This window comes from Myxine glutinosa, chromosome 5 (genome assembly GCF_964187855.1).
Source record: "Myxine glutinosa chromosome 5, kmMyxGlut1.1, whole genome shotgun sequence".
Classification (NCBI taxonomy): domain Eukaryota; kingdom Metazoa; phylum Chordata; class Myxini; order Myxiniformes; family Myxinidae; genus Myxine; species Myxine glutinosa.
In genome coordinates, this window is record NC_136265.1 from 159,453,786 (window position 1) to 159,467,624 (window position 13,839).

The 13,839-nt window shown below is 41.7% G+C and overlaps 1 protein-coding gene across 1 annotated transcript in view; it reads left to right on the forward strand.

The window, feature by feature from the left end:
* Window positions 1–13,839, forward strand: part of LOC137426869 (voltage-dependent T-type calcium channel subunit alpha-1G) — a 313,379-nt gene that overhangs the window by 131,226 nt on the left and 168,314 nt on the right. Inside the window, exons 3-6 of the mRNA XM_078778945.1 lie at window positions 8,225–8,337; window positions 8,791–8,924; window positions 9,877–9,974; window positions 11,504–11,663. Of these exons, the coding sequence (XP_078635071.1) occupies window positions 8,225–8,337; window positions 8,791–8,924; window positions 9,877–9,974; window positions 11,504–11,663 (505 nt within the window). The remainder of the gene's footprint in view (window positions 1–8,224; window positions 8,338–8,790; window positions 8,925–9,876; window positions 9,975–11,503; window positions 11,664–13,839) is intronic.

The window sequence follows — 13,839 nt, forward strand, 5'->3', positions numbered from 1 at the left end:
TACAGTTTTGCTTCATGCTCCATTTTGCGTGCCATTTCTAAAAATGGAGTGACAGGGCCATTCTTTTTTGATGGTTGTGCCCATGTAAAAGCAGACTTGGAAATGCTACTGCTACATACATTCTTTTTTGTGGAATGGTGACCTCAATGTCTTCCAAAGAGACACCAATGGTTTCAACATAATGGGAAACCACAGATAATGTCTTGGATTACCTCCATTGCTGACTCATTGTCAGGATGATGTCAAACCATTTCCCTGCATGCTTTTGATGAAGGCCTCCCTTGGCCACCGGCGAGCCTGGACCTTAATTGGCCATGTGACTACTGCCATTCAAGTCAGCCGAAGAACCGCTCTTGTCATTCCGACGGGTGCTATGACTGGTGACAGATAGAGGGATGAGATCACGATGCCTGTAGTCACCCCTCTGGCATAACAGCAAGGTTTCATCTTCATGTTTATGGATGACAGCACCCGTCCACACCATGCACATATTGTCAGCGCTGCACTTTAGGACCACATCCTTCGCATGGAACTTGTGTGCTTGGGACATCCTAGGAAGCCGAATGTTTGTGGTCACCAAGTCGCCCCTTAGTCTCTTGATTAACTGGAATTGGCCCTGATTTGTTTTTATGACGATATCTATAAAGCTTGTGTTAATGTCTGTGGTGTTACACATTTTATGGCCATTTTTACCAATGTCTGATAATTTGCCAATTTCCATGCTAATTTCAGAAAGTCTGTTTGTTTTCACAGAGCAACAGAACATTGACTTCTACTAACATGTTTGTTTATGGAGTGTACAGATCTATGTGCTCGTCATTTTCTCCCAGGACACCTTTGTTGTTTAATTTCCTTTCTCAGGAGTATATTTCACACAAACCTAAACATGTTGTTGTGTAAGTTTTTACATGTAATAAGTGATGAATTGGTTCCTGAACACAAAATAAATCCTTCTTTTTTTTTTTTCTTTTTTTCTTTTTTACATAAAAATGTTATTAATTGTACTTTAAAAATAAAAAGGGAATACATTAGGGTAAATGTAACGTCTGTTGTATGAGGTACAATGGTGTTTATGATGAAGCAGGAAGGAACCCCTTGGGGTGAATTGTGTGTGAAATGGCAGAAGTGTTGGAGTGAACCTCGTGTGAATGAGGTGTGAATTATGGTGTGATGGATAATTAACTCTCGAGGTCTGATGTCCGTGTTTAACATGTGGTATGCTCAAAAAAGCCGTGTTCGTGTGAATGGATTGAACGTTCAAAAGACCGAAACATGGTTATCTCTCTAATAAGATTCAATGTCCGTCTGTTTGTGTGTCATATAACTCCTCCTAAACTGCTTGTTGCACCCTATTCAGAATGCTACCAAACAAATTGTCTGGTTCGAGAGGTTTACACAAGAGCAACATTTTCACCTCACCCCTTATGGGGTGGGGGATTTCCCCAATTTCCAAAAATATTTTTTCCCCAAAAAAGAGGATTTCCCCAAAATATTTCCAATTTGCCATGGCAATATTCTGTGTTGCATTCCATTTCTGCCTTTGCAGAGCTGGGCAGTGAATTTTCCCCACAAGAGTGATGGAAAAACATTAGTTTCTCTTGATGTTTTGAAAAATCAATCAAAACAATATAATGAAGGAGCTGGGGCTCCCACGTCGATCGGAAGAATGGACGCGACAAAAAGCTGGAATTCATCCGAGTTGCTTTAATCAAACCAAACACTCAGGCACTCTGAAAAGCCCGTTTATCGGGCAGCAATATATACACATATTATCCCGGAGCGTTTGCCCAGGAAAGGCGAGAGGGGGCGTGGCCCAGCGTCCTGGCTGCGGCCTGGCAAGTTGAGGGCGAGCCTGCCCAGGCGTCCCGACCGAGGCCTGGCAAGTTGAGCGCGGGCCTGCCCGGGCGTCCTGGACGAGCCCGGCATGGTGATCGCTCCGCGTCCTTGATAGGTGCTAGGTGCAAGGCGATTGTGAAAACCCAGCGGTAGCCGCTACAATAATCTCTATTCCGAAGATTTTTTTTCAAATTCAGGGCCTTGTCTACAATGCAAACAACATGCCGGGAAAAGCGAGAATCCATCATTACCGAGTTCATTTCTGGCTTTCGGCAACGTGATTGCAACAATTGACTCGCAGTGTCACCCTGAGCAGAGTGGGTCACGTATACGAAGCATTATTTATCAATTGTACAGTTTATTTAATTGCAACTCAGATAAAAAGTATTTGTTTATAAGTAAATTATGCCAAAGCACACAAGAAAGCTTCTGGTGGTGAGAAAAGAGAAGAACATTTGTGATAGTAGAAGAAACTCAGAAACTGAAGAACAAGTACGAATGAGACAGGAAACGAATGCAAAGCATCAGAAATTGACTAGATCGACAGAAACCGAAAAACAAACAAGACAAAGGTGGGATATTGAATCCAAACGTTGCAGATGAACAATATCTACAGAAACCAAAGAAAAACACGTCAGCAGCGATGAATTGATTCCTAGTGTCAGATTGTCAAGATCAGCAGAATCCGAAGAACAGGCATAACAAAGGCGGGAAACTCGTTAAATTATATTCAATCACTTTATAAATTCCTCTTGCTTTCCTTTTAATTTATTCGTGTTGGGGTCTGAGTCGTAGTGATTGTTCTTGTGACGGAAACTTCAAATGCCCCTTGCGATGCTGGTCATCCCGCCCAGTGGGCAGGGTAACTAGCTAGTGAAGTATAATATTCATATGAACAGATGTTCAGAAGTCGGGTGTTCATAAACTGGGGACTGCATGATACTATAAAAGTGAATATGTAGTTTTGTTTGTGACCTCGCGCACGCGAAGCAAAAAGTGTGGTTAAGCAATTGGGTAATGTCTGTCCATCTGCCTTATCAGTCACATGATCAATGAACAATTTGTTTAAATCGAATGTTATATTTTGAACACGAATCGCAACATGAATAGGAAGAGAAGTTTCTCGTTTTTACTTACTTTGGCTCCGAATTTGTCCCGATCACACATGCGCAGAGAGGAGTGAGACAATATTTTTATTCTGTCTGCCTGCTCGGCAGGCAAACAACATTGAAAATGATTCCAAACAGGAAACTTACTCTTTTATGTACGTCATAAAAGACACAAACAACAGGCATGAAGAACTAATTTAATGTGTTAGATAGGGTGGTGTAATAGACACTGGGTAAAATGGCGGTAAAACCTATAATTTATTTATTTATACACCTTTAAACCTCTTTAAAGTTCTATTTAAATTGAATCATATACTTGAACACTGTAGAACACAAATACCCTTCATAATACTTCCTAGAACCTCCAGTTTTGCCCTACGTCAACATAAATATAGGTTCAATGGGGTGGTGTATAAGGTTGGTGTTCGGCACTGCTTCTGGATTGCTTTAATAGCACTAAACGTTCGGGTTTGTTTTTTAAAATGATTGTGAAGATCATTGTTTTAGTGAAATTGAAGTACTATATATATTTTAACATTTTGTGTGATATATTGTTCCATGAACACTCTCGTTTATATATTTGTTTGTTTGTTTATTTGTTTATTTATGCTTCAAAAACGAAAAAAAACACGAAACCAAATCAGTGTGGAGTTTGATTTATAAATATAAGCCTGTCCAGAATGAACATCGTTTCCTGATGTGGAAGAACATTATAAATGTTTGTGAAGGAGCATACGATCGATCGAGTGCCAAACTGAAGTCTTACAAGTTACAGTTTTGATACTTGGTACAACTGTGTCCACAAAATGTAACACACGCATTCCTGAAGTTTTATGTAATTCAGAATTTAAATTATTGTACAATATTGTTGATTTTATAATGTTTTTTTTTTTAGCACATCCTGTTTTTTTTTTGTTGTTGTTGTTTTTTTGTATACTGAATCGAGGCTCGTGAAAGAGCTAACATTTATTTCACAAACAAATCAACCAGACAAACAAAATATACAAAAAGAGGGAGCGGAAGACAAGATGGGGAGAGAAGGGGAAGCACACAACCACAACATTTGAGAGCAGGGAGAAGTGTGGGAGGGAGAGGGCTTGGGGGCAGGAGGCGTGGGGAAGGGAGGGGGGGGGGGCGGGTGGGAGAAGTATAAAACACAAGGGGACCGAAATTAGCGGGGGTAGAAAAGATCAAGGTTTTGGATGGGGGAGGATAAGAGATGGTGGTGTTGTCTTTTACATGTATGTCCATTTATGTTGTCTTTTATTATAGAAAAGACTTCCCGAGTTAGATCCGAAAGAACGTAAATAGCCTTTCCACCTGGGTTCCTGTGGGACAAATGGATTCCCTTTAAGTCGCACTTTCCAGGAACGCATCCCCGACGTTAACCGGGGCTGAAATGTATCCGTTCTCCAATGCTCGGAGATTACCAATTTATTTTTTGACTCGGGCACTCCATATTGGGCACCCTCCTCTTGCTATGAACATCAAGCATGCAAGCAAGAGGAAGGTGCAGTTTCTCTTGGCATTACTGAGCATTTGATGTAATCTCTTATCCATCTCTACTTACTAAGCTTTCTGCTAATGAGAGACACAGCCCTCTCTTTAGAGAGTGAATCACTCTTTGATGCACAGGAGCAGTACATTATTTTTTATATACTTGGGCTAAGGTTCGTAATGGAGCTCACACACACACACACACACACACACACACACACACACACACTGGATAGACATTATCCTGGATGGTATGCTTTTTTTCCTGCCTTTTCCTTGGAGATTGATGCCTCTCGGAGTAGCATCTCCTATTTCTGATTGACATCGGTGACCTCTCTGGAAAATTCTCTTTTTCATGCCCATGGCACTGGAGGTGTATTATGTTACAAAGATGAACTGGTTCGATTTTTGATTCAAAGGGTCAAAGGTCATGTGAACCTTAGCTGAAAGTAGCAGATTTTAGTTACTGTGACAACCTGTGAACCTTGGCTTTTGATCTGGAAATAATAACTAATTGCAAGACCACATGCTAGAAAATGAAATGCGAAGATAGAAAGTCTCACATTATAACTGTCTTGACATGGAGTGCAATGCAAACTTTTCAATCTTTACTCATTAACCTCTGTTAGAGGTAAAGCCTTGGAGCTCGTTGGTCTTCCAACTTCCTAGGATTGTCAGAGGCCAATCACAACCTCAAGGCCTCCAGGATCGGGCATTGTCTCTGTATTCTCGTCAGAGTTAAGTCCTTCTCTGGGATGCCATTGATGCTCAAAGTGAACATAGAACTTGAGAGTTCTGCCTCAGTGTCATGAAATGGAGGGCTGCCTCTGTCTGTGTGTTGCTGTTACTGCTGCAGCAGTACAAGAAGCAGTATAAATAAATTTCTCAGCTTCCCGAACGGGCACCTGCTCGTACTGCAAACTCCCGACCATGTGGATTAGTCCGTGCAAGGCCGGAGTGGTGGGCCGTGTGTTACACAAGCCCGACGGATCGCAACCAGTGAATGGACTGTGTATCTGGATTAGGTGCTTCTGAACACCAGTGGGAAAGACATATCTGGGGCCAGTGTGGGATGTACAGATTACTTTAGAATTATATTTACTAAATGTACTAACAGGAAGTAGTACAACCCACCACTTCTCATCCACAGATATTTCTCGTATTCATATACTTCCACGAATCCAATTTGCATTCATGACAGAACAATTATCGTGAATGAATGAATGAATGAACGTTTTAAGGCCATTTTCCCCGCTGGAGCGGGGGTTAGCCTTGCGGGCCCCATGACAATCATGGTTCCCTGTTTGAGGCAATGTTTTTATGGCCGGATACCCTTCCTGACGCCAACCCTTGGTCACACTCTTACGATGCACAGGGATACGGTGTACCTATTCTAAACTGGGGTACACACCTGGATCATTCATCCCAGCAAGCTGGTACTCAATTTGCCGACCTCGGAAGGATGACAGGCTGAGTCAACCCCCCTGGCGTTAATTAAGCGATCGACCGGGATTCGAACCCAGGATCCTAGGATCCCAAGCCGGCACCCTAACCGCGAAGCCAACACCAGGCTAAAACAATTATCGTGAACCATTTTGAAATTGCCACTCTTTTGTCTGAATGCTTAAAATTATGTTAAAGAGATTATTTGAGTTTTCAGGTTTCACACTATCATCGGTAGGTTAAAAGTGCCCAGCGAGCCAAACCGAATCACTGTATACACATACACAGCACATGCGCAAAAGGCCTCGTTAATATTCATACGTCATTTCTAAAGTGACGTGTTGCAGGATGGATTGCGAAAAACCCAGTGAAAATAAATTAATATTGACAATATTTATAACTCGGTCAAATAAAAGAAAATAAATAAACAAGGTTGTGTGGAAAAATAAATATAACATTGACTTTTTCAAAACAAACTAAAAATTGCTTCTGAATTCTTTCAAAACTACATTGTTGTGCAACATTGTGTCAAAAAGCGTTGACCTCACCATTTAATGTTTTACTCGTATGTAACTCAAGCGTGAATTATTAATGCAGATGTACCATACGTGGTGCTGACAGCATAACTCAGAGATGGTGTCCTTGCCTTTGAGTTGTTTAGTCTGGGGGCAGAAATTTCCAACCTAACCAATGACAGACGTGCACGGTGGCTCATCGTTGAGCGCACTGTCCTTTGGAGGGGGTGATAGGCCAGCTGTCCTGTCTACTCACATTTTCTCGTGCACTTGAAATATTCCACACCGCCTTATGCAGGTGTAAACCATTCAAAATTCCTTCGGTTACTACCACTGGGATAGGCAACGACAAACAACCCAGTGTATTTTTTTTTACTATCTCGAGACTGTTTCAGTAACACCGATGCTTTGAAAAGAGCATGGACTGGCATTGCATTAGATGTCACAGAGGCCAAACTTCTGTCAATCGGCGAATTTACATTACTAGGGCATGCCCGTACTATATATAAGCTAGGACGTGCCCGTACGTGGGTGCCCGTTCCTTGCCAAAAAAAAAAAAAAAAAAAAATTTGTGTAGGGGTGTGTGTGTGTAAACATCCTAGGGCGTGCCCGTACGTGGGTGCAAAAAAACATGCGTGCAAACAACAACAACAAAAAAAAACTTTGAAACCACGTGGCAGTAACGACCACAGAACCCCCCCCCCCCCCTCTATTTACATGAATGGTTTGGTCCATTCGCAACGACCACAGAACCCCCCCCCTCTATTTACATGCAATGGTTTGGTCTGGTTATCTGGTCATCAAAACTGGTTAGAATTTTGAATTTAAAGTTTGGTTTTTTATTTCCAGCTGATGCCTTGACAATATGTCACTAAACAGGTGAATTTATGGATGAGGGGCTGGCAGGACAGCCTTGAGGTATGCACACTCACCTCTGACACATCTATCCTGCTTTTGAATCTCAGCCCAGCTATAAACTGTTACCCTGATGTTTTGCATGCAGGGCTTTTCCTTGTGGGCACCGTCCCTCAAATGGACGTCAAACTGGGCATCCTTCATGTGAGTCGTCTTCTTCAGATACAAAGGATGACCAGCACATACATTTAGGGGTGATTTCAGACGAATGATGAGTTTAAAAAAACAAAAAAACAGTTTTCGTTTAAAAACATTTATTATTATTATTTTATTTATTTATTAATGTGCCCCACCACTCCAACATGGTCAGAGACGAGGAACATTAAAATGAGCTCTGTCCGATTGACTGATCATCTGTCTATGACCGATCATCCGTCCATGCACTTTTGTGTACGTGATATTTCAAAAACCGTTGGACATTTAGCTTTCATATTGCAGATATCTATTCCTCATGACATTATCTCAACCTGATTAGATTACGGCTGTGATTGGCTGAATTAAGTTACCTGTTGGAAATTTGGCTTGTGAACGATATTTCTGAGGCTCTTCTTGCCTAATTTCTTTTTAAATTTAAATTGTGTGTGTGTGTGTGTGTGTGTGTGTGTGTGTGTGTGTGTGTGTGTGTGTGTGTGTGTGTGTGTGTGTGCGTGCGTGCATGCATGCGTCAATCAACCACGCCAAAGGCTGGGGGCCTGGAGTATCAGCTTCTTTAAAATAATTTTATGTTCTTTGTGAATTAATATATTTAAGTTATTCAGCAAGCCATAATATCCAAGTGACTTTATCACCACATCAACAATCCATGTATCTGGATGGGTTCAGTTTTGAACACCACATTGTCTTGTGAATGGATGCTCGTCAATGCTCCAGCTGTTTATCAACCCTGCTATCCTTGACCCCGAAACATCACGTGGTTCGAGAGGGTCAGTGTAATGGTCATTGTTATCAACTGCCTCACCCTTGGGATGTACCAGCCGTGTGAGAACATTGGATGTAACAGCCAGCGCTGCAAAATCCTTAAGGTAGGTCATGCATCTCTTCTGCCATACATATTGTTTTTTCTATATCTATACCACACATGTATAGTGACGAAAAGGCTTTATCAAGTACATTTAATCAATAGCAATTTACGAGCATCTCCCAATCGATCCTTTTTAATCTGTCCTATCCATTTTTACAGCCAGGTAATGTAATATTGAGCTATTTCATTGTTTATTTTTTTTTACTGAAGCATTGACTAAATCTTTAAATCTTCATGAAGTTGATCTTCAAGCTCCTTCCTGAACCTAGATAATGTTGGAAAAAAGTATTACTCCACTTGTCTATAACTTGTGTATGTTGTTGATCACTGATGGATAATGAGTGTTGAAAATGGAAATCAGTTGGTACTGATTAGAACACTATTCTCAGTATGTATATGTGCTCTCTCTCTCTCTCTCTCTCTCTCTTTCTCTCCTTCTCTTTACCTCATTCAGACGCTGGACCATTTCATATTTGCTTTCTTTGCCTTGGAAATGTTCGTGAAGATGTTGGCACTCGGTATATTTGGGAAGAAGTGTTACTTTGGGGATCCTTGGAACTGTCTCGACTGCTTCATTGTTTTAGCCAGGTGGGAAGCATGTTCAAAAGGCCCCTAAATTATTTCTGTGCCACAATAATAATAAATTACTATTATTATTATTATTATTATTATTGTTATACCTGTTTGATCTACAGATTCACATGTCTCAATTAGAAAATAATTCATCTTTACTAGCGGGCCAAAGCCTGGTGTTGGCTTAGTGGTTAGGGTGCCGGCTTGGGATCCTAGGATCTTGGGTTCGAATCCCGGTCGATCGCTGAATTAACACCAGGGGGTGTTGACTCAGCCTGTCATCCTTCCGAGGTCGGCAAATTGAGTACCAGTTCACTGGTAATTCCCTGTGTGTCGCAAGAGTCGACCAACAGGGTTGGTGGCAGGAAGGGCATCCGGCCATAAAACATTGCTTCAAAAAGGGGACCAAGGTGCCCAAAAAAGGCCAACCCCTGCTCTGCGGGGAAAAATGGCCTCTAAAGGTGTTTTTTTTTTGTTTTTTTTACTAGCGAGCCACCCACCCGCTAATATGCTTAAATATTTCCCGCTTAAATATTTCCCTATTGATTCTTGTCTTTTTGCAATTGTTGTTTTCATGTATTGTTATGCATTATGTTTGCCACTCTGTCAAAGCGTCTTTGGGCTTCTGGAAAAGTGCTATACAAAATAAATGAATTATTATTATTATTATTATTATTAATATGCGGGCGGGAATACCCTTCTTCGCCCACCCTTGGGTAGGCAATATGCTGCGGCACAGTCTTGGAAATGTACTTTATAATTTTTGTCATTTTTGAAATACATTTTATTGATCACAACACATCATACTCCATATCATGAGATAAAGGAGGATGATTTGCAATACCGGATACCACCAAAGGTGGCGATATTTCCACTGCGTGTCAACTTTGACGTTTCGGTGACATCCACGTTTACTCCATTATCGTAAGATTGTAGATACTATAAAAACGTGTGTCTTTTTCTACAGCATGCTGGAGTACTCCCTGGATGTTCCAGATAAGAGCCTGTCAGCTATCCGCACTGTGAGGGTTTTGCGGCCTCTTCGGGCCATTAATCGTGTTCCAAGTAGGTCTCTCATACATACAGCTTTTGTCATTGTGATTGTAAAGCTTTGGTATTTGGTGAATTTTACAAACGTTTATAGATTTTGGTGATTTATTTTCTGCTGACATAAATCAGGGTTTGGATCGGACCTTTTATCCAAAGAATAATGGTCGTAGTACAAATAAATGATCTTGAATGGAAACAAATTTTAGCTTTGCATCAAAGGCAATCAGTTCCTTTTGAGAAATCGGTTGTTTGCTGTGTCGAGCTCGGCCACATCAGGTCACAGTGACTGGATCAGCCAAGAGAGAAGTGGTATACAGTAGCAGTTCATAGCATTTATGGACCTCATTAGAATAGTGTTGTTTTGTTTCTTTGCCATGCTTTCACCTTCAGGTAATGCTGAGGGTTACCCAGTATTCACTTCGGGTCCATGTATTTATTATGTACACAAATATGGCACAATGTTTGATCCTCCCACACCTTGTATACTCCAATCATGCTCCTTCCCTCCTCTCCCCTCACTCCTACCTCTTCCTAAACATATTTTCCTTGTGTTCACACTCTCCGACGACCCACTTACCTCCTCTCTCTCCTATCAATCTTTCCTTCTCTTTCTTTTCTCAATTTTCTCACTCAAGCCCCTCCTCCTCCCACACATGTGCATCATTAATCGATTGCCATTAATTGTTTCTTATGAGCGTTGCTGTACTTGTAGTGAAGAAGTTTGATTGTATAAACCTCTAGAGATACATAGAACATATGCTCAAGGATACAATCGTAAAATGGTTGTTTTCATGGCACAGTATAGACATAAATAGAGGTACTGCATATGTTTGACTTTTGAACACTTATATAATGGTGAGCGTCTTGTGGCCAGCAGGATAGTTCAGAAGTAGCATTTCATCAGGCGTAATGGTTAGAGCATCCGCTCTGCGTCTTGGAGGTCAGCGGTTTGAAACCTGTCCGAGTCATACCCAAATACTTAAAAAGTCACGTACCCTATGTGCTGCTTCCTTGCTTGGCACTTGGCATTTAAAAACGGATACAGCACAGACAAACCTAACCTTTATGGGCCTAATGGCCTCCTCCTGCAGTGAAGTTCCTTGTAAGAGAACTCATATAATCCCTGACCTCGCTATAACCTATCACCTGGTGCTCTTAACAGGCATTGCATCATAAAGTCCCTCGAAGGAGACATTGATCTGGATATCCCTTAGGATTTACTTGTGGACATTAAACACGTCATGGCCGCTGTGTGCTGATACCCTGACCAAATTCTAACTCCCTGCCCTGAATTATGGAGGGGGTGGAAATAAGGGTCGTGCCCCCAGAAATGATGCAACCATCAGACTATGTAATTGCATCAATATCGGTCTTATTGGATCACTCATGCTATGTTTGTGATGGAAAGATATGCAATTACAAACATAGCATGAGTAACCCAACAGGAAAACGAACAGTAATGTCTGGATAAATGAGAACTATGACGAGGTGATAGAACTCACGCGTGTGGAACAGGAGTGACAAATGAGGTTGGTGTGTCACAGGCATGCGCATCCTTGTGACTCTTCTGCTGGACACCTTGCCCATGCTCGGCAATGTGCTGCTGCTTTGTTTCTTCATCTTCTTCGTCTTTGGCATTGTTGCTGTGCAGTTGTGGGCTGGTCTTCTTCGAAACCGCTGCTTCGTTCCAGAGGAATACACTCAGTGGGTACTCTGACACGGATCACTGTTTCCCAAGCTTTCCTTTCATCATTAACATGATTCACATTTTCCCAACACTTTATTTTACCATTAAATACACCAACAGACATTGGCATGTAATGGCCATTAAATACATCTACAGACATTGGGATTATGGGTTATGAATTGACTAAACGGTCTGAATAACATTATAGGTAAAGTTGTCTGTTTTGCATTGAAGAGGCTTGTCGAGATACTCACCTGTAGCCTTTTGCCTTTCTGGTTTGCATTTTTAGATGATCTTTGAGGATTAGGCTTACTGGGAAAGCATTTGCTACTTTGCAAGGATATTATTATTCTCTTGTGGATACACAAGGGATTGGCAGTCGTTTCCCCATGGAAGGTTAATTCTTCAATCTGTACTATTACTGTTGCAATATTGTCATTACCTCCACCACCGAAGGTGGACGGAGGTTGTGTTTTCACCCCTGTCTGTTTATTTGTCTGTTTGTCTGTGTGTGAACAGGATATCTCAAACAGTTATATGGATGGATTCGGCCCAAAAGTATTAGATTTTGGTTATATGGTTGGATAATTAGATTTTGGTGAAGAACCGGATCTGGATATTCGAATTGTAAATTTTTTTTTTTTTTTTTGTATACAGAATCGAGGCTCGTGAAAGAGCTAACATTTATCACACAAACAAATCAAACAGACAAACAAACAAAGTATATAAAAAGGGGAGCGGTAGACAAGATGGGGAGAGAAGGGGAAGCACATAAACACAACATTTGAGAGCAGGGACATCGGGAATGTGTGGGAGGGAGACGGCTTGGGGGGAGGCGGCGTGGGAAGGGGGTAGGGGGTGTGGGAGAAGTATAAACACAAGGACACCAAGGGCTTCCAGGAAAGAAGTTGGTGTTTCAAAAAAGTGGATTTGGGGTGAAATTAGCAGGGGTCGAAAAGATCAAGGTTTTGGATGGGGGACGATAAGAGATGGCGGTGAACAGCTGTTTAAAAGACCTGGAGGGAGGAGTGGGATTGAAGAGAGTGAGGGAGTTTGTTCCAGAGGCAGGAGAAAAGAGGAATGAAAGAGTGAAGGTGAGCAGAGAGCCTAGATTTCAGCAGTTTAACCATAAGAGTGTTGCTGGCAGATCTTGTGCGACCTGTAGGAATATTTGGGGGACAGAGCACAGACAGGGCTGGGGGACCAAGGCCAGAGAGGAGTCGGTAGAAGACAGAAAGACCACCAACCTGCCTGTGGTGAGTAAGTGTAAGGCCCTCGGATGTAGCTTCATCACGGGAGATTCCAATAATTCTGAACGCTTTGGTTTCAACAGCGTGAAGACGAGCTAGGTGTGAGGCAGGAGCACCAACCCAGAGGGGAGAGCAGTAATCCATTGAGCTGCGGATGAAAGCCTTGTATGTGGTGAGGAGCTCAGGTGTGCCAAGGAAGGACTTCGCACGACGGAGGATGCCCAGTCGGCGACTGGCTTTGGAGGCCAGATTTGAAATGTGGTTTTCCCAGGAAAGATCATGGCAGATAGTGAGACCCAAAAGCTTGAGTTACAGAACTTCTTGGAGAGGATTATTCAGAAAGTGGATGGGAGGGTTGTCCAGTCGGTCTTTTCGGAGAGACATCGTTAGAGTGTGAGTGTGAGTGTCACCAAATTGATTCTTCACAGTTGAGAAATGGGGCCAAAAATGATATATAGAATGTTATTTCTAAAAACTTGTTGGACGAGTTATGACAATACTTGGTGGATGAGTCGGGTAGGTGACAAGAACAAGATGATTCGATTTTGGCTCACGTCCGCAGATATGGCCCATCAGTGGGATACAAAATGTAAACTGGTCAGCCTGGTGGAGGTATGTTTTTAATTATTATTGGCATCAGCAGCATAATGATAATTTATGGCCCCACCATATTGGAAACTTCTCTCTGAACACATTTTGAAAAATACTTATTTAAGTAGGATCAAAATGCTTAGGTGGAAGATCATAAATTTACCAGAAAAGCAGGACCGGACATCTTGTCTCCCATGCTTCTCAAATATTCATTAATGAATAGCATCAGAATAATAATTACCAATACAAGCAGAAAAAACAATGATTGGAGGAAAACTGACACTGGTTTTTGTCTTTCCGGAACTGATAGATGGATACTTCAGATACTATTCCTTGTTTACTCTGCCGTTAT